A 25,071-nucleotide genomic window follows, 5' to 3' on the forward strand; every position below is an offset into this window, starting at 1 on the left:
CAAGAGAGGCCCAACTTACCCTAACATGACCTCAGATTTAGAAGCCTGCCAAAGAATTTTCATAGAAAAAGCAACCAAATGTCGCTTATACCTACTGTTCAAAGAAATATAAAATAAAACAAAGCTTACTAGATATTTGAGGACTTAAATTTGTTAAGTAAAATTTTTTAAAAATGGGGCAAACGTTAGCAGCCTTTTTAATGAAACATATAACTCCAAAATATACAAGCTTCTCTCTTCTTAAGATTTTGAGGACTGAAATAATCTCTAACACCAGTTCCTTACCCTTTCACCTTTCCAGGTCCTTTTAAACTTCTTCTCATCAAGAAAGGTAAGTTCTCACATTTCCTTCTTAGCAGACACGCATTCATATGGCCCCTATAAGGAGCCATTCCAGCAACACTTTTGGGAAAACTCTGAATTCCTTCTCTTCCTATTGCCTTACCCACAAAATGCTTTCTTTTATTTCTGTTTCCAGGCTGTGAAGATCTTTTAAAAAAACGTTACAAAACCTGAACAATTGGTTCCACTATAAACGTATGTACTCTGCCTAACCTCAACTGGTTCCCTGCTGTTACACAGGGATTCCAGAATCATCTCTAGATTATAAGGGATTAAAAATAGTACAAAACAGGCTCTAATCAACAATACTCTCCAAATGGAGAACTCATAAGGTCCTCTCAAAATTAAGTGGTGTTAGGCTTCCCTGGTGGTACAGTGGTTAAGAACCCACCTGCCAATACAGGGGACACAGGTTCAAGCCCTGGTCTGGGAAGATCGTACATGCCACAGAGCAGCTAAGCCCGTGTGCCACAACTACTGAGCCTGTGTGCCACAACTACTGAGCTCACATGCCACGACTACTGAAGCTTGCACGCCTAGAATCCGTGCTCTGCAACAAGAGAAGCCTCCACAATAAGAAGCCCGCACACCGCAACGAAGAGTAGCCCCTGCTTACTGCAACTAGATAAAGCCCACGCACAGCAACGAAGACCCAACGCAGCCAAAAAAATAATTAAGTTTTTAAAAAACTAAGTGCTGTTTATGCAAGGAATCCAAAGTTTTTGTGACATGTAAAAATCAATCAATGTAGCTCACCATATTCATGGGCTAAAATTACTCTCACCATATACAACCACTGAGATAGGTGCAGAAAAAAAACATTTACCAAAATCCACCATTCATTATCAAAACACTCAGAAAACTTAGAAGGGAAACTTACTCAACCAGTTGCAGGGTGGCTATGAAAATTCTACCAGCTAACATCATACCTAATAATAAAAGACTTAATACTTTCCTCCTAAGATCAAGAACAAGGCAAGGATTTCTGTTCTCTCCATTTCTACTCAACCTTGAACTGCAAGTCCTAATCAGTGACGTTAGGAAAGAAAAAGAAATACAAATTGGAAAGGAAAAGTTAAACTTTTTATTTACAGATGACGTGAGAGTATATAAGGGAAATCCTAAAAAATCCACAAAAGAATTACTAGAAATAAGTTTCACAAGGGAGCAAGCTACAAAAAATACAAAAGCCAACTGTGTGTCTACATACTCGCAAAGAACAACTGGATATTGAAATTAAAAATACCATTTACAGGGACCTCCCCGGCAGTCCAGTGGTTAAGACTCCACACTTCCACTGCAGGGGGCACATGTTTGCTCCCTGGTCAGGGAACTAAGACCTTACATCCCACATGCCACGCAGCGTGGCCAAAAAAAGAAAAGAAGAAAAAAGACACCACCAATAACAAAAATATCATCTACAAAACAAAAAAAAATCCTGGAACTAATACATGATTATAGCAAGGTTGCAGGATACGAGGTTAATAAATAAAAGTCAACTGCTTTCTTATATACCAACAATGAATAACTGGAGTTTGAAACTACGAACACAAGGCCATCTCCATTAGCACCAAAAAATGAAATACTTAAGGATATATCCAATAAATATGTATAAGATCTATATGTGGAAAACTACCAAATTGTGATGAAAGAAATCAGAGATCTAATTAATGGAGAGAGAAGTCCACGTTTATGCATAGAAGAATTAATATTGTTAAGATGTCAGTTATTCCCACTGATGTACAGAGTCAATGCAATCTCAATCAAAATCCCAGCAAGTTATTTTGTAGATATCAACAAACTGACTCTAAAGTTTACACGGAGAGGCAAAAGACCCAGAATAACCAACACAATATTGAAGAAGAAGAGTTGGAGGACTGATACCACCCAACCTCAAGACTCACAGTCATCAAGGCAGCGTGGTATCAGCAAAAAAATAAGAAAATAGATCAGTGGAATAGAATAGAGAGCCCAGGAAAAGACCTACACAAATACTTTCAACTAGACTTTGACAAAGGAGCAAAGGCAATTCAATGAAGAAAGGACAGTCTTTTCAACAAATAAGGATGAAACAACCAGACATCCACATGCAGAAAAAAAAAAAAAGAATTAGATACATAATTTACATCTGTCACAAAATTAACTCAAAATGAATCACAGACCTAAATGTAAACTGTAAAACTCCCAGAAGAAAAATAAGAGAAAAATCTAACTGACCTTCAGTGTGGTAATGGCTTTATAGATAAAACACCAAAAAGTGTGATTCATGAAAAAAAAATGAGGCTTTAATGTTAGACTTCATTAAGATGAAAACTTCTCCGTGAAAGATACTGTTTCTCTAACTACCAGATGAGAAATGTCAAGCCTTTGTGTATTCTTACAAGAAATATGATACGTGTGCTTGTTATGTCACTTCTTTTTAAACAAATGGTTATTCGGCACATTGTCCTGCACTTTTCTTTTGTTAATAATGTGTCTTTGTAGATCATTCCATACTTGTACATAGCTTTCTCACTCCCAATTTTACATCTGCATAGAACCCCATTATATGTACTGAACATAATCTATTTAGCCAGATCTTACTGATGGATTTACACTGTTGCCTATATTTTGCTATTACATACAATACTACAAAGATTAAATGTTATTTCCCAAATTTATAAACGTATCAGTAGAATACATTCCCAAAACTGGGACCACTTGGTCAAAGGAAATGTGAATGTTAAATTAATAAATACTGTGAAATTGCTTCCCATAAAGGTTATGCTCCCACCAGCAGCATAAGAGAGCACATTACCCTACACCCTTGACAACAGTGTTTATCAAACTTCTTAATACTCGCCAGCCTTATAGAGTGAAAAACGGTACTCAAGTGTAATTTTAAATTATGTATGGTTTGTGAATGAGGTAGAGTGCCTTTTTATCTGTGCTAAGAACCATTAATATTTTTCGGTGAACTGTTTATTCATAAGTTTTGCCCATTTCCTAAAAATTGGATTGTTGGGTAGATTGTTCCTTTCATCACAATACAATATTTCTCTTTGTCCCTTTAATAGCTTGAGGCTGTTAGTATATTTATGTAGTATCAATATTGTTTTGCTCATGGTACATCTTTGGCCATTTTTTTGTTTTTAATCTTCCTTAGATTCAATACTTGTGAATATATTTTTAGTTCCAAAACAACTTTTTTGGTGTTCCAACTGTATCCTCTTGAGAGTTCCATTCTTCTTTCTTCCTGTCATGCTCTCTCTTACCTTTCCATTAGTTCTGCCTCCATAGGAGGAATCTGATTATCCAGGGATATTCCCTCTTTTGAGTTGCTGCATTCCTTTTAGTAGGTTGTCATTTCCATAGCTGTAGGCTACTGCAATCTCTTGGACAGTGCGGAACTGGCAGTGAGTAAAAGATACACATATTTTCAATCTGATGTGCAAGCAATGAAGGAGCTGGCAAGGTGGCACTGCTAGCTCTGCTGAGGACATAAAGGAGCAAGAGGAGGATACACGGCAGGGCTCATCTACCTGCAGAGACACAAGCAATTCAGCCCACAGCAGCTGCCTGAGAAACGCATACAGCTTACAGGCAAATATGGCCTCTTTCACATGCCAGAACCACCCAAAGATATAGCCCAAGTAACAGCATGTACCTCTCAGATAATGAAGGAATCCCTGACTTCAACAAAGGTTCCGCTGGGCTTTCAACACTAGAGATAATGAAGCCCTGAGTTACACTATCTTTTTCTTTCATTTTAAAAAATAATACAGGGCTTCCCTGGTGGTGCAGTGGTTAAGAATCTGTTTGCCAATGCAGGGGACATGGTTTCGATCCCTGGTCCGGGAAGATCCCACATGCCGCGGAGGAACTAAGCCCATGCGCCACAACTACTGAGCCTGCGCTCTAGAGCCCGTGAGCCACAACTACTGAGCCCATGAGCCACAACTACTGAAGCCCACACATCTAGAGCCCATGTTCCGCAATAAGAGAAGTCACCACGATGAGAAGCCCACACACCGCCATGAAGAGTAGACCCCGCTCGCCTCAACTAGAGAAAGCCCATGCGCAGCAACGAAGACCCAACACAGCCAGAAATAAATAAATTTATAATAAAGTAAAATAAAATAAAAAATAATACAAATTACATGATTTATGACAAGGATATACGAATACTCAACTGCTTTCGAATCCTCTGCTACTCGCCTGGTTATGGCGGAATAAAATCATCTTCAGGCTTGTCCTTATTTTAATTAATTATGTAACTTTTAGACCTCCAACTCTTAGATAGATGCCCTAAGACAAAAAGCTCAGAAACCTTCCTCACTGAATACCTTAACACTTTGTTTCAAAAAGCATTCAAGGCAAGTTCCTTCTTTATACATTTCTCAAAGGTTAGATAAATGAATATTTGCATTAAAAGTCTGGAAATGCTACGGCAAAACAAGCTCTTGCAGTTCAATATGTACTTAGTATGCAAAAGGGAAGGGAGGGGAGGGATAAATTAGGAGTTTGGGGTTAGCAGATACAAACTACTATATATAAAATAGATAAACAACAAGGTCCTACTGTATAGCACAGGGAACTATATTCAATATCTTGTAATAACCTATAATGGAAAATAATATGAAAAAGAATATATTTATATGTATAACTGAATCACTTTGATGTACACCAGAAACTAACACAATGTTGTAAATTAACTATATTTCAATAAAAAAATAAACTTTTAAAAATTTACTGAATATATATAACTGCGCTAGATGCCAAGCTAGACTCTAAAGACAAAAATATGAAAAAAGACCCTGGGCTTCCCTCGTGGTGCAATGGTTAAGAAACCGTTTGCCAGTGCAGGAGAAACAGGTTTGAGCCCTAGTCCAAGAAGATCTCACATGCTGCAGAGCAACTAAGCCCGCGAGCCACAACTACTGAGCCCACGTGCTGCAACTACTGAAGCATGTGCTCCTAGAGCCCGTACTCAGCAACAAGAGCCCGTGCTCACCATAACGAAGAGAAGCCCCCACTCGCCACAACTGGAGAAAGCCCACACACGGCAACTGAAGACCCAATGCAGCCCAAAATAAAATAAATAAATAAATTTATATATATATAAAAAAGACCCAGTCCTTAAAGAGCTCAGAGTCTAGTAAAAAAAAAAAAAAAAAGACAATCTTATAAAGAAACACAATATAATGTGATAAGGACAATCACAAAGTATCTACAGGGTCCAAAGGTTAACACAAAGGAGGCTCAGTAACAAGGAGGTACAGAGGAATTCGTGCTCAGCTAGATTTTAAAGCATAAACAGGAATTTGCCCAGTGGCCAAGGGAATTATAGGTAGAAGGAAAGACACGCATTCTTTCAACAAAGTTCCAGTTTGGGACAGCTACTATGGAATAGTTACTTTGAAATATCTATTCTACAGAAACAGTGATGAATAAGATAAAAAAGTCTCTGACTTCAAGGAGTCAGGTGGGGACCAATAAGTAAATCAGTAAAATTAAAGTCCAGTGTGATAAATACTGCAATTGGGATAAGTAGAGAATATTAGAGGCTTATGGGCCAAGTGGGTGTAAGATCTAAACTTAGATGCTAGGAATGAACAGAAATTAGCCAGGCGAAATGTATATCTATCAGGAGTGAAGTGAGGATGCTGTCAGAGAGGTATGGCATTATAGGTACAGAGAAGAGAATACAGAAAGACAGAGAGAGAGAAAGAGAGAGAGAGAGAGAGAAAAGGGAGGGGAGGGGAGGGGAGGGAGAAGAGGGACAGACAGACAGAGAGAATGTAGTTCAGTGTAGCAGAAGCATAAATGTCTGAGATAAGGCTAAAGATGAAAGCAAGAACCATATCATGAAGGATCTTTTAAACTGGAGTTTGGACTTTATCTTGAGGGCAATAAGGAACAAAAAATGTTTTTTTAACTTGGGAAGACTTGTTCAGATTTGTGTTTGAGAAAAAGTATGTAGCTATAGTACAGTGAATGAAATAGAAAGAAATAAAATCTCAAAGCAAGTAAAACGGCTACAGTAATCCAGGAAATAGTTTATCACAGTCTGAACTAAGATAATAGCAGTGGGATAGAGAAAGTGGGTGGGGAGAACTGAGATATGTAGCTGGAATCAGCAAGTCTTGTAAGTGATTTGACTGGGAGTAGAGAGGTCAAAAAAGGAGTCAAAGATGATGCTTCAGTTTCTGGTCTGGGCAAAGGGTGAAAGGTACTACTGTACTATCCAGTAAGATAAAGAAAAGGGAAAGTAGGTTTTGAGAGGGTGAAATAATCACTTTAATTATGGACAGACTGAGTCTGAGATGCATATAAGTTATTCAAATGAAGGTGTCCCATAAGCAGTTAAATATACAAAAACTCAAGACAAAGGTTTGGGCCGGAGGTACAGATTTGAGAATCAACCATACACAAAGTAAAAGCAGTGAGAACAGATGAAATTGCCTAGGGAAAATGTACAAGGTGAGGAAAAAAAACTAAGACAAAAACCCCATGGAGGGCTTCCCTGGTGGCGCAGTGATTGAGAGTCCGCCTGCCGATGCGGGGGACGCGGATTCGTGCCCCGGTCTGGGAAGATCCCACATGCCGCGGAGCGGCTGGGTCCGTGAGCCGTGGCCACTGAGCCTGCGCATCTGGAGTCTGTGCTCCACAACGGGAGAGGCCACAACAGGGAGAAGCCTGCGTACTGCAAAAAAACAAAACAAAACAAACAAAAAAAAACCATGGAACACTAACATTTAGAAGACAAAAGAAGAGCTAGGAGAGTAGACTGAAGGGAATGGCCAAAAAGGAAGATGAAAATATTAACAAGAGGAAAAGGAGTAAGCACTTAATGAATGCTTACTATGTGCTAGGTGTTGTACTAAGTGATTTATGTGCACTACCTCATTTAATCCTTACATACCCTATGAGCAATTTACCATTATTATCTGCATCGCTACAGATGTGGACATTTTGGCTTAGAGATCACCTTGCTCAGATTTACACATTCGGTGGAGTATAAGAAGTGCAACCAAGATTACACCCTCATCCTCCGGAGCCCTTGTCCTTAACTGCTACACTGTACTGCTTCCTGTAAGATTAAAAAGTGTGGTATCACAGACACAAAGAAAAACAGTGATTCAAAAAGAAAGACACCACCCTAGTAACGATGAGCTCGCTTAGCACCAAGACCTTGATTTCTAACAACATTCTCTATAAAAAGGAATCAGGACTCTCTCGGAAAATGGCTGATCTGAGGAATGGGCTGGAAATATGTCAAAGGGACACAGAAAAGCAACTGAACGCTCCCAATGGCCATAGTCCTAACAATTTGAGCAAAAAAACTGAAGTAGTATTGGACTATGACCCAGACTATACACCAAATATCCATGAGTCCATACTGGTATAAAGAAAGAATTAACTAAATAAATGGAGGAGAAGAGACAAATCTAGGGTGGAAGAATTCCAAACAAATCATGTAGATATTCACAACTCAAAGAAGTGGGGCAAACTCTCCACTCCTCAAATGTGGGCTCCACATAATGAATTCCTTCCAAAGACTATGGTATGGAAAGGGGGAAGGGGTAGAGAGTGCCTTTACAGTAGAGAAACATGACAAAAACTACATCAGCCAAGTGACCAAGGTTCACACCAATAATGATAAGTCATGTTGATACCCTTAATATGTTGTGATGAAAATGGCCCTTTATCTCTGTGGTCTTTCTCTCAAAAACCTATAACCCCAATCTAAGTATGAGAAAAACAATTAGAAAAATCCCAATTCAGGGACATTCTACAAAATACCTAACCAGTACACCTCAAAACTGTCAAGTTATTAAAAACATGGAAAGTCTGAGATACTGTCACAGCCAAAAGCAGCAAAGGATGCATGATCATGAAATGTAATGTGGTATATCCTGAATGCTCTCCTGGAACAGAAAAAGGACATTAGCTACAAACTAAGGAAGTCTGAATAAAGTATGAACTTGTATTCATTATAATGTATCAATACTGGCTCATTCATTATAAAATCTGTACTAGAATAATGTAGGATGTCAACAGTAGGGAAACCGAGTGAGGGGTTTATGAGACCTCTCTGTACTATTTCTGTGATTTCTCTATAAACCTAAAACTGTTCTACAATTAAAAGGTTATTTTTAAAGGGTGGGGGGCACATTAACTGTGCCAAAAGCTGATAAACCGAAAACAAAAAAAAGACAAAATCAAGGGCAGTTTCAATGGATTAATGGAGTCAAAAGCCAGATTACATTGGGCAGAGAAGTGATGAAAGCTGAGAATGGGACTGTAAGTGTATAGCTTCTTTCAAGAAGTCTGATAATGATGGGGAGAACAAATGAGGGCTGGAAGGAGAGATTAAGTTGAAGAAAATGTTTTTTGTTTAAATCAAGGTATAATTCACATACCCAAAAATTCACTGATTTCCAGTATATACACAAGGTTATATATCTACAACCACTATTTCCAGAACCTTTTTATGACTTCAAAAAGAAATGGTAAAATTAAAGAAGGCTTAGACAAGTTGAATATGTTCATAAATAAGAAGACATAGCATTGTTAAGATGTCAATAAAACCAAAGTGAGTTAGAGATTCAACGCAATCTCTATCAAAAATCTAACAGCGTGGGCTTCCCTGGTGGTGCAGTGGTTAAGAATCCGCCTGCCAATGCAGGGGACACGGGTTCGAGCCCTAGTCCAGGAAGATCTCACATGCCGCGGAGCAACTAAGCCAGTGCGCCACAAATACTGAGCCTGCGCTCTAGAGCCCGTGAGCCACAACTACTGAAGCCCGTGTGCCACAACTACTGAAGCCCACACGCCTAGAGCCTGTGCTCTGCAACAAGAGAAGCCACCACAATGAGAAGCCTGTGCCCCGCAACAAAGAGTAGCCCCCACTCACTGCAACTAGAGGAAGCCCGCGTGCAGCAGCGAAGACCCAATGCAGCCAAAAGTTAATGAATGAATAAATAAAACTTTTTTTAAAATCTAACAGCCTTTTCCACAGAAATGGGAAATGTAATCTTCAAATTCATGCGGAATTGCAAGAGATCCTAAATAGCCAAAACAATCTCAAAGAAGAATAAAGTAGGAGGACTCACACTTTTTGACTTTGAAACATACTACAAAACTACAGTAATTAAAACATTATGGTATTGACATATGGACAGACATACAGACCAATGCAATAGAATAAAAAGTCCAGAAATAAATCCTCACATATATGGCGAACTGATTTTTGACAAGGGTGCTAAGACCATTCAATGGTCAAAGGACAGTCTTTTTGACAAATGGTACTGGGAAAACTGGATATCCTTATGTCAGTTTGACCCTGACTTTGTATCATATACAAAAATTAACTCAAAATGGATCAAAGACCTAAACCTAAGAGCTAAAACTTTAAAATTCATGGAAGAAAACATTGGGGAAAATTTTCATGACACTGGATTTGGCAACCACTAAATGGAAATGACACCAAAAGCACAGGCAATAGTAGAAAAAATAGATTAACTGGACTTCATCAAAACAAAGAAGTTTTGCACATCAAAGGATACTATCAAGGAAGCAAAAAGACAACCTGATGAATGGGAGAAAATTTTTGCAAATCATTTATCTCATAAGGAATTAATATCCAGAACATATAAAAACTTCTAGAACTCAACAACAAAAAACAAAAAATCCAATTCAAAAATGGGCAAAAGACTTGAGTAGACATTTCTTCAAAGAAGATATATGAATAGCAAATAAGCACATGAAAATACGTTCAATATTACTAGTCATTAGGGAAATGCAAATCAAAACCACAATAAGATATCACTTCACACCTGTAACGATGGCTATAATAAGTTAAGTGTTGGCAAGAATGTGAAGAAACTGGAACCCTTGTGCACTGCTGATGGGAATGTAAAATGGTACAGCTGCTGTAAAAATCGAAATGGCAATTCCTCAAAAAATTAAAAATAATTCTGTTATTTGACCCATATGACATATGACCCAGCAATTCCACTTTTGGAATATATCCGCAAGAATTAAATCAGGGTCTCAAAAAGATATTTGTACTCCCAGTTCACAGCAGCATCACTCACAATAGCTAAAATATGGAAGCAACCCATGTGTCCACTGATGGATGAATGGATAAGCAAAATGTGGTACATACTTAAAATGGAATGGTATTCAGCCTTAAAAAGGAAGGGAATTAGGCCATATGCTACCACATGGGTGAAACTTGAGGACACTAAGCAAAATAAGCCAGTCACAAAGACAAATACTGTATAATTCTACTTATATGAGGTACATAGAGTAGTGAAAATCACAGATACAGAAAGTAGAATGGTTCTTGCCAGAGGTTTAAAGGAGGAGGAGAAAATAGGGAATTGTTGTTTAATGGGTATAGAATTTTAGTTTTGCAAGATGAAGAGTTACGGATATGAATGGTGGTGATGGTGGCACGATATGAATGTACTTAAATGCCACCAAACTGTACACTTAAAAATGGTTGAAGTGGTAAACTTTATGTTATGTGTGTTTTACCACAATTTTTAAAAATTGGGGAAAAAATGACAAGCATCAAGGCTTCAAGTATCTCTTTCATTGCTTCATAATACATTTAAATTCTTAGAATACTTCTACAGACCATTTCTACTCTTAAGCTAGCAATTTTTATACTGAAATACAGATTTCTCTAGCCTTCTCTCCACCTTAGACATACATAGCCCACCTTAGACATAAAGCCTTTGAGGAAGCTGATGTTTCTCTCATAGCTATCTGTATTGTAATAGTAGACACTTTTGTTTTTACCTTTATATATGTATAATGGAAAAATTTAAACATATACAAAGGAAGAGAGAAAAGAATAATGAAACCCCGTATAACTATCACCCAGCTTAAACCATTAACCAACTCACAGAGAATTCTGTTTTATCTATAATTCCACTCACTTTACTCTTCTTCCCTCACTGGATTATTCTGAAGCCAATCCCAAACACCCTATCATTTCAACCATAAAGATTTCAGATGCTATTTCTACGTACTAAAAGATACTGTTGAAAGATGTATAGTGAAAGATATTGACAAGTGTCCTGCACAAATTCTTGTATGGATGGATCAGATTTCTGATATAAGCATTCCCCCAGTAAACCATCTACTTTACACAAAGGAATTACATATATATTCATTCATTCTACTGTATTCCTTACAAGTTAAACCACTAGCAAATAGGGTCTCTCAAAACACTCTCTCTCTCTCTCTCTCTCTCTCTCCCTCCCCCTCTCCACCTCTCAGAGGTAACTGACTTTTATATGATAAAAGTTCTTTGGAATACGACAGTTCTTTGGAATATAACACAGTAATATTATATAATTATTATACATAAAGTAATTCTTCATTTAACTGTTTATTTTATATAGCAAATGCAATAAAACTAGCTCAGTGCAGAAAATTTTTATTCAACTGTCCTTACCTTTTGTTGGACTGAGATTCTGATCTATAAATCCTCTTAATTCTGCATTTGTAGAAGTCAAACCAACCTGAATAAAACAGTTTTAAAAATTATACATAGGATCTTAAATAATATGTGATCACTTAATAAGCTATTATTAATAACCTTCCACCAGAGGTCCACATCAAATATTATACATTGTCACATAAAGATGAGTAAATGGTATCAACTATAGGAGCTGGATTAAAACATTGTCATTTTGCTTGAAATGGGAAAAATAATGCACTGTCCAGATCAAGATAAAAATTAATGAAATAATGTTACTTATGAGCAGATGTGAGATCTACAGATTTCACTGATGGTTTTTTTTTTTGAAAGCAAGTAATCTGGCAACCATGAAGTTGCCAAAAGATATACCAAAATTCCACCCTCATTGCTGCCCTTAATTTTTACTGTTCACAATCACTGCATATAATGCTTTTAAACATTATGACCTGTAATGGACCAAATAAAGACCATTAATACCACAACGCAGACATGAGGTCCACTGGCCTTGGGTTCATCCTGCAGTTCATCAAGCCCACTATGTGTGTGGCCGTGGTCAAGTCACACAAGCTCTCTATATCTCAGTCTCCTCGTCCATAAATTAGAGGCCGCTAAAGGTGCTTACCAATTCAGGTTGTTAGAAAGATTAAGAAAAAGAATTCATGTAAAGCACAGGGCTTGGCACAAAATGCTCCATCCATTTTAATGTTCATTACTGTTTGTAAGATACTTGAGGGACTACCTAAAGCAAGTGTGTTTATAAATTCTCCTTTAGACAATGTATTTCTTTTAATGTGATGTCTACTGGACTACTTGGAATCATAAGCTGAATATGGTAGTATCAGCAAGCGGAGTTTTAAAATTTCATTATAGATAGAGCCAGCAGGAAAAAACCCTCTATTTTTAAAAACTTGTCACAAAGCAAGTATCCAATAAATGGTTCTACTGTTACTACTGTATTATTGTTTTAATCCTTGTAGATTTGTAACCTTGCAACATCCACGCTAATTTGGTACCCCAAACATCCTCTCAAAGTACTAACACACCGAAAGGATTTTAAGGCACACAAAGTTCTGTAAGTTTGTATCTGGGTACTTGCTTTATGTTTTTAAAGTATCCACTGCTTTAACACTGTATATTCTTCTAAACCACTCATTTGATACTTTATAATTTCATAATATAAGAGCTAATTCTTTCATTATTTGGGAATTCAGATGTTCTACTAACAGCTATTTCTTTTTTTCTAGAGATGCTACCAGAAATATTTCTACATATTGTTCACATCATAGAAAAGTAATTCGGATGCAAACTTATGTCTGGCATCTCATATTAAATTTTTATGGAAGCGGCTGAAGACAGAGGCACCTAAAACATAGCCTCTTAATTCTATGTAGATAATGGTGCAGATCCTTAATCCTGTCTAGCTTCTCGTAAGTATTCTATGAGAAGTAAACCTTTTGCAACACAATTTCCAACAAAATACCACTGCATGGATTTCCAGAGCTGCTCACAAATACTAACGTTAAGCGTTCAATTTGTAAATGCCAAGAGTTTACTGTGGCATCACAAACATGCCTCTCCTTTTTAAGCTCTTCTACTACAAAAAAAGAGAAAGGCGAAATTTTTGTTGGTGCTCTACTGTAAACAGAAAGCAAAGAAGGCAAATACAGCCTTTAATATATTCCATGCTTAATACAATGTGATTATTTAATACATTACAATAACTTCAAAAGTATCCGTTTATACCTTTTTGTTATTATACAAAGATAACGGCAAAAACCTCAACCAAAACCACATATTCACAGACGAGAGTTCAGTTACTAGATTACTGTTACATTTAAACACCTGCTCTTACTGTTTAACTTTTGCTACTTCTAAGTGAAGTAGCAAACAAATCAGGAAATGTTTTAAGCAGCTGTACACCTGCACCTTAGTGAACAACAGGTTATACCACAAAAAGATAAAAGTCAATTGTAAATCAATAGTGCGTGTACTTTTGGTCTCATGGATGGAGGGGAGGTGTTTGTATTCAGAGCTTAAATAAATACTACTAAAATTTATTTAATTAAAACTTCGAAAATGTATTAATTTCTGCTTTCATAAACACTGTATAGTTTAAAGATTCAAAGAAAAAGTAGATATGCAAGTAGAAAAAGTTGGGTAGGAAAGGCGTTTAAAAATATTAGCTATTCTTTCTTTATTCTGTCCATTTAAAAAGGATCTTTCTATATAATGTTTCTCAGATCAAGAGAAAAAAGTAAACTAATTTTATGTAAAATTCTTCATCTAATAAGATCCTGAGAAAAGTTTTCTATCAGGATATTCAAACACTGTGTTGCATACTGTAAGCAGTCACTAAATGTCTATTGAATAAAAAATATCCAAGGCCCAAATGTTAAGAGTCAAACGATATTCCCCAATAACAGCATTATAATTTCACTGATCTTTAACATTTCAGACTGATATAACTGAAAGATTCAAAGCAAGATGGTCTGTGGTCAAAGTTCAGCTGTACCATTCATTCACAAGCAAGGTGTTCTTGGAACAGTCACTGCAAAATGAGGATGACAATACACATGTGTACAACAAACTCAGACAGCTCTTTAGACCAAATTAAATAATTATGTGAACATGTTTGTTAATGGCAAAGCAATATTCAAGTTTGGGTCGTTAATTCAAAGGGCAATGGCCTTACTACTTCAACACTGACCTAGACAATTCATAAGAGAGACACAAATGACCAATAAACACAGAGAATACCAATTTGACCTAACTAGCAATTAACAGAAATGTAGTAAATTACATACCATTTTTTTGCTGATTAGATTGACCAAGATTAGAAAGAAAATAAAGGGAAATGGCACTCTCATATACCACCGGTGAATATGTACATTGGTGCAACCTTTCTGAAATGCAATTTAGCAATATGAACCAAGAGTCCAAAAAGTACTTACTCTTTGGGCCAGTAATTTCATAAGACTTTTGTTTCATGGAAATAATCCAATGAGTAAACAAAAATAAACAAAAAGTTAAAAAAAAGAGAAAAAATGGAAATAACGGCCAATATTAGGAAACTAGTGTAATGTCCATAGAATAGATAACATAAAAGAGCCATTTAACATGATGTTACAGAGTTATCAAGACAAGAAAAGGTTTTCATCATAGAGACTAAGCTAAATAATAGGTTACAAAACAGTCTGGCCTCATTTTTATTAAAAAAAATATAATATACATAGATTTTGGTGTGTATATACATATATATATATTTGTGTATATACCAGATGTGTTCTTAGGCAGAATTTTGCTGATAATCTCTAGGCTAGTTTCTTTTCTTTATCTGTACTTTCTAATTTTTCTGTAATGAGTATTATGGCTTACATATTGTTAAAAGATTCTTTGACAAGGCAAAAAATTACACCTCAAAGTACCTTTCAAATTCTTTATTGTATACTAAGTGAACTTAAGTGAGACCACATCTCCATTTATGGAGACACTAGAAGAGTATCACTGGATGCTAGATACTACCTGATAACAATTTTGTCCCAGATACAATGAATATATTTTGCCAGCTCTGCAGAACTTCCTTTTGCAAACGAAACATCCCACACTCCCTGCAGTTCTGGTAGGGCTGTTCATCTTGGAGCCTCAAATGTGCTACGACAATAGGAGTGGACCCATGACCCACAGTGAAGCAGCAAACCATTTATGGTATCCTACTTCCTTCTCCACTTGTCTAAGTGTGTGGGCCAAGCAGAGTTAACCAAAGCTCCTCCATGGAATTTGAAATATAAATACTAAAAAAGAAAAGTTCCCTCTCTTCTTCTGAGATAAGCATTAAAAGGCCAATGTAGGCTATTATGTCACAATACAGAGCCAAGAGTTGGAAAAAGGGAGGCAGAGCCCTGATGCCTATCATTTCCCTGAACCCGGTTGTATTTGAAGCCAGAGTACTCCAGACTTTTCAGTTACGCCAATGAACACATTCCACGGTTTGCCTTAAGTGATTCTGAATAGGGTTTCTAACACCTGCAACCATAAGAGACCTAGGATGGCAGGGCTGAGGCAAAACTAACGTTTCACAAAAAACTATTCTCATAAGAGAAATGCAAAATGAGAAACAGGAACTGAAGATGCACATATTTGAACATATGTTTAATAATGCTTCCACAGGGCTTCCCTGGTGGCGCAGTGCTTGAGAGTCCGCCTGCCGATGCAGGGGGCACGTGTTCGTGCCGCGGTCCGGGAGGATCCCACGTGCCGCGGAGCGGCTGGGCCCGTGAGCCCAGCACGTCCGGAGCCTGTGCTCCGCAACGGGAGAGGCCACAACAGTGAGAGGCCCGCATACCGCAAAAATAACAATAATAATAATAGTTCTTCCATAAAACCTGAGCAATCTCTTCTATATCTAAGAGTCACTTTTAAGCAGCATGTGACACAATTATCACTCCACCCCCACTTCCTGAAACACTGTCTTCACTTGGCTTCCACATCATCAGGGTAACGTTCTTTCCTTCCTTTCTGTCCATTCCTTCAGTGTCCTTTGCTGCCTCTCCTCCTCCCCAATTGTTAGGTATTCCCTGCGTTCAGACCTTGGTCCTTATGTATTCTCTAGCCACGCATGAACTATATAATCTCATGGAATCATACTGCTTTAAAATAATCAATCTAATATGAAATGACTCCAAAATTTTTATATGCAGCCCCAAGCTTTCCCCTGAGCTCCAGAGTCATTATTAATCATTATATTAACTGCCTGGTCAATATCTCCACCTGGATGTTTTCAGGTCCCTCAACTTTAATATATTCAAAACAATTTTTGAGTTTGCCACAAAATCCTGCACTTCCCCAAGGGTTCCTCTTCTCATTAAACCGCAAAGGCACTTACCCAGTTACACAAGCCAAATGCTGAGAAATCTTTAACTTCTTCCCTGTCCCCATATCCTAATTACTCAATAAGTCCTGGTGGCTGTCCCTTCAAATACATCTTAGATTCAACTACTTTTCCCCATCTCTAATATCATTACCCCAGCTCAAGTCACCATACTCTGATGTCTAACTACTGGGACAAGTACCAAATGAGTTCCCCACTTCTACTATGCCCCTCTGCAGTCTATTCACTCAGCAGCCAGACAAGCTTTTGAAAATGCTAAGTCAGGACATGAAACCATCCTCAAAACCTCCAACAGCTCCCCACTGACATTTAAAACACACGCTGCTCACCCCAGTGTTTGAGGCTCCCCACGACCTGGAGCCTCGCACTCTCCCCGGCTTAATTACTCTGTTCCGTCTTATCAACTGGTCCTTTGCTGCTCTTTGAACAACCTCACCTTCTCCCGCCTCTACCTGGAATGTTCTTTCCCCAGATATTCACATGGCTGGCTCCTTCTTCTTGCACTGAGACTGAAGAGCATTCTTCTGTCTAAACATCATTTCCTTAAAGAGGACTCTTCTGAACACCTCCTTGAAAGAGATCTCCCTCATCGCTGTCACTTTCTCTCCTCTTACCCTGTTTTATTTTTCTTCATAACTGTTATCGTTACCTGACATTATATATTTACCATCTTCTCTCACTACACTATAAACCCCAAGAAGGTAGGAGCCCGGAACAGCGTCAGACACAATCTATTTGTTCGAGAGAGATGGGGAGGGGGGAGATGAGAATGAGTTGTTCATGGCATTGTAAACTGGTATGAGCCTTCACGTAAGTACCTCGACAAAATATATTAAAAGTCACAAAAATGTTCTTATCTACTGCAGAATGGCTAGTGAACTTGATTAGATGTTTAGCCTATTTCAATTCTTTCCCACATGCTTCAGCCCAGTCTGAGGCCTGACCTCTCCATGTCCCCAACTCCAAGGAATCAGAAGAGGGTCAGCTCATGACGTAGCCCTTTCCCCCTAGGTTGCTGTAGCGGAAAGAGAAACTGTTTGCATACTCTTTGATTACTTCCAAATATACAAATGAAATAATGGGAGAATAGTTACCACTGGTTCAAATGCTTTCTTACTTTAGGGAAACAACTTTTAATATAGCAAACTGTACATATGGCTAGGAAGATTTAAGGTACATTTTTAAGCCAAAATATACTTGCTGCTGGAATGTTAACCATCTTGTTGCTCAGGATAACTTTTATATTCTCTTTTTTCTAGAGGAGGGAAAATCAAGGAAATATCCTGGAAGAAAATTCCCAATACACAGACTAAAAATTTGCTGCTTCTTTTCCCCAGACAGCACTTAAACGAATATATACAAGAGCCATAGATTAAAACAGACTACTCTTAATGGATAAAGAAGATGTGGTACATATACCACACGAATGAAATGAAATTGGGTCATCTGTAGAGACGTGGATGGACCTAGAGACTGTCTTACAGAGTAAGTCAGAAAGCGAAAAACAAATCATATATTAACCCATATGTGTGGAATCTAGAAAAATGGTACAGACGAACCGGTTTGCAAGGCAGAAATAGAGACACAGATGTAGAGAACAAACGTATGGACACCAAGGGGGGAAAGCTGGAACTGGGAGATTGGGATTGACATATATACACTAATATGTATAAAACAGATAAATAATGAGAACCCGCTGTAGAGCACAGGGAACTCAACACCACTTCACTGTACAGTAGAAACTAACACAACACTGTAAAACAAATGTACCCCAATGAAAAAAATTTTTAAAAAGCAGACTACTCCTGATAATTTATGCTAAAATAATTAATTAGATGATAATGAACCAAAGTCTATATCTGCTTACAACTACTCATGTGTGTTAAAAGCAAGGTCAATAATGGGAAAATAGAGATAAGTAATCAGGGTGTTTTTTTGGTTTTTGGCTGTTTTTTGTTTGTTTGTTTTTGATGCTCTTCTTTAAATGTATAATGGGTAGTATCTGGAACTATCTGTCTGGCTCACAAGATCTTTTTATACAATATAACACTTGCCTCTGGTCACAACTAGCCAAACTACTAGCAGATATCAGGCTGGAGTAGTGCCAGAGGTCCTTCCCAAGGAGTCTGAAATTAGAGCTGACATAGGCAGACAGGATTTGTCAGGCTGCCTGCCCCCATTTCCTTCATCTCTCTCTCTCTCTCTCTCTCTCTCTCTCTCTCTGAATAGGCTGGTACTGTAACAAGTAGATCAAGATGCTGACTGAGAACTGAGGAAGATGCTTTGCAGAGAGACAGAGAGTAATGAAGACAATGCACAGAAACAAATAGAGATGACAAATGGAAACCAAATACTGCTTCGATTCCTGGTAGATTTCAAGTTTCTGGACCCAGATCTTTCTGAGGACCCACTAAATTCCTCCTCTTGAATTCCCTGAGACATCCGGTATCTTTATAATAAATTCCCTTTTTGTTTAAGGTAGCCCAAGCTGGTTTCTGTTACCTGTAATCAAATATTCCAGCATAATCTGGGAACAGGAATTATAATAAATTATTTCCCTATATGTTGTAGTATTTCTTTTCTGGCATAATCCTTCACCATGACTGGAAATAAATCCATTGATACAGGGTGATAATAAGAATGTAAATTGAACGGAAGTAGATTCAGAAGTGAGAGCCTTAAGCAAAAGAAAAACAGAAATAACTTCTCCAAAAAAACTAAGTCTCATGTTCCCTCAGAAATCATCTCATGGAGGACAACAAGCTTCTTCTGAATAACATCTGTACACACTTCCAAGAGTAAATCCAAAAGAAAAAATGTGAGCCAACGAAAACAGTGATTTTTCTCAATAATGCCAAGTAAGTCTCCAGCAAGCACCAAAACAAATTTATCACAGCACACAAAACAGGAGGGGTGGGGGAGTGGGAAACCTGCAGATAGCAATTTTGCAGCTGTTGAGATGGAGCAACCTGGCACAATATTCAACAGTGTTAAAGTTTACTATCTCGTTCTTTGCAGGAACAAAAACAGTGATCAGCTAATGCCGGTACACTGAATTTCATTAATCAGAATGACAAAGCAAACATGCATACGAAAAAGTACAACTCATTTTTTAAATACTTACATTTAAAAATTTACAGATACTTACATTTTTTGCCGTCATGTCAAATTGTATTCAATTTAAAATTCTGTAAAGCCATTAAAAAACAAACAAAAAACCAAAACAAAACAAAAAACTTCGTCTTCAATATTCTTTAAAAGAACATCCTGTTAAAGGGAAAAAAGGGAATAATAATGTAATAATAATAATAAGCAACATTTATGTCATATTTACTATGTGGCATGCATTGTTCTTTAAATTATCTAAATTAACCCTCAAAACAACACTGTGAGATAGGTACCATTCTAACTGTCATTTTCCAGATAAAAATTGGGATTTAGAGATGTTAAATAATTTGACCAAATCAACTCAGCTAAGAAGTGACAAAGACTGGGCTTTGAAATATTATACCATGCTGTTTTAGATAATCCACTGAGAGCAACACCAGGGCTTCTTGGAGAAAGAGCCACTTCCAGCACTGGGCAGGTAATGTATAAGATAAACCTAGAACATTGTATTGTACCTAAAGTAAGTATGGGCTCGAAAAACGACGGAGACATATGAAAAGTATACAGGAGCCAGCTTAAAGGGTCTACAACTTAAAGGGACAGCTTAAGCCAGTTTAAAGGGGCAATTAAGCACCTAAGTATATACTGATAGCAACCGACTAGAACAGATTCTAAACCCATTAAATAATAATCCAGGAGTCCATACTGATAGAAACAGATAACGAGGAGGAAGGGAAAGCTCTTCTCTGCAATACAATGCCAACTAATATGTATAAAGAAATGAAGCAGTTAGAAAACTACCAATTTGTAAACACTGTGATATTAATGGATTGGGCAAGAATCACCAAAAGATGCTAAAACTAGTAGATGAAAGTTGGTGAGCAAAAGGATATTTACATAGTCTTGAAATATTTCCCTACAACATACCTCTTAATTCCAATTTTACAGTGCAGAAACCTGGCACATACCACTTCATCCAAGGTGATCAAAGCTACCAAATGACAACCAACAATGAGACAAACCAACATCATACATCTCCTCAAGTGCACTGCGATGGATACAGTATCACTTCTGAGGTATTTCCCAAAATGTATAATCTAAATCTAATCATGCGGCAGCAACTGAGAAATTCAAATTGAGAAACATTCTATAAAGTAATGGCCTGAGCTCTTAAAAAAATATTAGAATCATGAAAGACAAAGGAGGCTTAAAGAAACAGTCCAGATTTTAAAAGACTAAAGTCATATGAAAATCAAGTTCCTACATTGGAACTGCTTCACATTTATCAGTTATTTGTTATGTCCTCTTCAGTGTTACAAACATGATGTAAATAATAAAGCACAAGTTCATGACGTCCCATTCACCAAACTACCTGACATATTCACACTAAGGAATTTAAGGCTAAAATGTAAGTATTGCATTTTGAAGATTAATATTTTAAGCAAGTTTAATATATCTACATAAAACTCTGTAGCTAACAGATATGAAACATCTCTTTAAGCACAGACTTACAAAATTTGTCCACATACAAAATCACCAACGTAGTAGCAACAAACTTCAGAGACAATATTATACAGATTATGGTCTCTGACCACAATGAAATTAAATTAGAAGTCATTTTTTTCTAAAGTTGTATATTTAGAAAATAAAACTATAGCATGGCTCAAACAATCCATGAATTAGAGAAGGAAATTTAAAATGTTTAGAACTGAATGACAATGAAAACAATAATAAAAAAACAGTAAAGTGCAGCTGAAATAGTACTTAGAAGTAAATTTACATTTCTCTTCATTCATTAAGTAATCAACTTAAAAGCTTTTTTTTTTTTTTGCGGTACACGGGCCTCTCACTGTTGTGGCCTCTCCCGTTGCGGAGCACAGGCTCCGGACACGCAGGCTCAGCAGCCATGGCTCACGGGCCCAGCCGCTCCGCGGCATGTGGGATCCTCCCAGACCGGGGCACGAACCTGTGTCCCCTGCATTGGCAGGCGGACTCCTAACCACTGCACCACCAGGGAAGCCCCAACTTAAAAGCTTTTTAAAAGATCAGTGGGAGCTCAAAGAAAGAAGAAAAGAAACAGAAGGGTAAGAATTAATGAAATAGGGGGCTTCCCTGATGATGCAGTGGTTAAGAATCTGCCTGCCAATGCAGGGGACACGGGTTCAATTCCTGGTCCGGGAAGATCCCACATGCCAAGGAGCAACTAAGCCTGTGCACCACAACTACTGAGCCTGCGCTCCAGAGCCCGCGAGCCACAACTACTGAGCCCACATGCCACAACTACTGAAGCCCACGTGCCTAGAGCCTTGCTCCGCAACAAGAGAAGCCACCGCAATTAGAAGCCCGCGCACCGCAAAGAAGAGTAGCCCCCGCTCACCGCAACTAGAGAAAGCCTGTGCACAGCAATGAAGACCTAACACAGCCATAAATAAATTAATTTTAAAAAGAAGAATTAATGAAATAGGAAAAAAAATCAAAATAACAACTGGTTCTAAGTGTCCTGCTTGAAGTAGACATATAATAAGCAGCAGTGTAGCAGAGTGAAAAGAGCATGATTTTTCTTTTTTTAACTTAGGCTCAGTCTGAGCTCTGACACTTATTAGCTGTGTGACCTTGAACAAGTGATTTAACCTCTTTGAGCTTCAGCGTCCTCATTTGAAAAATAGGTATACAGAGTTTTTCAGGGTTATATTAGTGAAACAGGAGGGAAGGGGGCAGGGCACAACCTTTGAAAGAATGACATAGCCCTTGAGGTTACGACATAAAACAGGTTAGAACCAATTAGGTCCAAGAGGGCAGAAGATCGACTTCCAGGAGACCTTGAGCCTCATTACATGCCCACTGTAATACATTAGCATATGCTAAGTGACACACCCACAGGCACCATGACAGTTCCAAGGCCAACCATAAAAGGCCAAGACGTGGACAGTGGTGGCCCAATTCCTGGAAATCTCCATCCCTTCTCCAAGAGAGGTGGAATAATCCTCCCACTCGTTAGGCTATGAAATTACTCAGCCCATAAAAACTAACCACTCCATATTCTGGGGCCTCTTGCCTTCTGAGATGGCCCACACTCTGTCTGTGGAGTGTGTTTCCCCCAGGGCCATTCTCACTTTTTCAGATGGACCACATTCTGTTTACGGAATGTGTATCTCTCTAAATAAATCCACTTCTTATATCACTTTGCCTCTCACTAAATTCTTTCTGTGATGAGACATAAAGAACCTGAGCTTCATTACATCCTGAGACAAGATGTGTGATCTCAATTAAAAGACAGTGGGTTCAAGTCCCAGTCTGGGTTTTGGCTGGGTCTGAGTCCCAGCCCGTGGGTTAGAGTCCCAGTCTGGGTTTTGGCTGGGTTTGAGTCTCAACTTGTGGGTTCAAGTCCCAATCTGGGACTCAAGTCCCATCTGAGTTGTGCTGTTTCATTAGGAGTAAGTTAGATACATTGTGTCAAAGTGAAAAGCAACTGTATCACCCAAGACAATGTAACAAATGTCCTCCAATTTATAAATACATAAACACTCCAAACAGCCCCAAAAAATCAGTTTTAAATATTTTTAGATGGTCTTATGACCTATTGAAATATAGTTATAACAACAACAACAAAATAGACTCTTTTCTACCCAAAGTACTTGCTAAATTTCAGAAACCTGCTGTATCTACCTAAGGCAGATCCTGTTGCCTACCCAATATCATTTTCCTCCTCTTCCTTAGGAATAGTTGAAGGTAGTAATATGCCCAACTGAGACTACTACATTCTGTCTCCCCCTCAGATGGGTTGACCATGACATAATTCTAGCCAATGAAATATAAGCAGACCATCACTGGGCTGGGCTACTAGGTTCAGCTAGTAAATGCCGTTTTCCCCCCTCCCCATTTCTTCGTTTCCAGAGTATGCCTGTAATGGCTAGTGCTCCTTGTTTCCACGCATCTGCTTCCTTATTATACTCGGTGTTCAGTATGGGATTATATTTCCTAAGGGCCAGGTTGTTGAGTGACACCGTTACTCATGCAAACAAGAAGAAATTAACAGGGTGTTACTATTTCAACACACTGTAACAGGAGGCAACCAATAAAAATGCTTTGTAGCCACATTAACTGAGCTTAATAAGACAAAACGTAATTTTGTTTAGTATTCCCTTTGCATCTTCTCACCAAAGATAAGCATAAACTGCAACCTCTGTTACCTAAATGATAAAAGTTTGAAATAGAGCCAAAGTACGTGAATATTTTGAGCACATTTACATTAATATCTCTGTGCCTCAATCTCTTCATCTACAAAATAGTGTTAGTACATCTACTTAATTAAATGAGTCAAGACTTGGAAAATAATTAGGACACTGCCTAGCAAAAGGTAATCAATGTTAAAGAAAAAAGTGGTTCACTGACTCACGACAAATTAAGGTTTCTTCCTCCAAAATAAATAATACTTAATTCACATGTAGTTGAAGTGATAAATACATTTAAATGTGGTAAAATGCTATTACATTTAAATCCAAGTTTAAAATGCTATTACATTTAAATCCAAGTTTAAAGGAGAAAAAACAAGTGTTTAACTGTGGTTAAGAAAAACTCATCTAAAATTAACAAGAGTCGGCAATAACTTCATTCATTAATTTATCTATCTATCCAGCATTTACTGAATACCCACTATGGGCAAAACACGAATCCAGGTACTGGAGACGTCCTAGTAGATGACAGAAACAGGAAGCATAAACCTTCAAGTGTACTTTAAATGATACAAAATTACATTAAGATAAATGTTATAAAAAGAAATGGGATTGCAACAGACATCTTCATTCAATTAAAAATGAAGAAGTATGCTGTACTGGCTTTGAGTGATAGCCTATAACTTTTTAATTAAAAATATACATTTCTAAGTATTTTTAAAGCTTTTATCTTTCTTTTACACTGTCTTCATTTGCAGTATATGACTTAAATCAAGGGCCTAGAAAGTAAATAAATGCAGCACTGAATGTTTCAAGAAACTGCCATCTTTGGCAGTATTGGTGATTCTCAAAGATAAACCAGTCATGTGCACTGATGCCTTATGTTTCATCCAGACTCAACAATTGTACTCTTCTTCCTGTCACCATGCTCTGCTGTTGGGTAAAAAATTAAGTCAGATTTCTTCTTCCAGCTTCATGAACACATTATGTCAAGCTCAAAAAGTCAATCTTAGTGACCTCACCATCTGCCATGATCTCTTGTCAGACTCAGACAATTCAACTCCCACAGATGGTCTCAA

General features: G+C 37.7%; 1 protein-coding gene across 5 annotated transcripts in view; it reads right to left on the minus strand.

Moving 5' to 3' along the window:
* Positions 1-25,071, minus strand: part of TFDP2 (transcription factor Dp-2) — a 157,366-nt gene that overhangs the window by 104,342 nt on the left and 27,953 nt on the right. For all 5 annotated transcript variants that reach the window (XM_024769150.1, XM_024769154.1, XM_024769149.1 and 2 more), the window contains exons 2-3: positions 19,861-19,979; positions 11,798-11,864 (exon numbers count right to left, since the gene is read on the minus strand). In XM_024769150.1, the coding sequence (XP_024624918.1) occupies positions 11,798-11,864; positions 19,861-19,875 (82 nt within the window). In that variant the 5' untranslated portion in view covers positions 19,876-19,979. The remainder of the gene's footprint in view (positions 1-11,797; positions 11,865-19,860; positions 19,980-25,071) is intronic.

Source organism: Neophocaena asiaeorientalis, unplaced genomic scaffold (assembly GCF_003031525.2).
Source record: "Neophocaena asiaeorientalis asiaeorientalis breed wild unplaced genomic scaffold, Neophocaena_asiaeorientalis_V1.1 scaffold118, whole genome shotgun sequence".
Classification (NCBI taxonomy): Eukaryota; Metazoa; Chordata; class Mammalia; order Artiodactyla; family Phocoenidae; genus Neophocaena; species Neophocaena asiaeorientalis.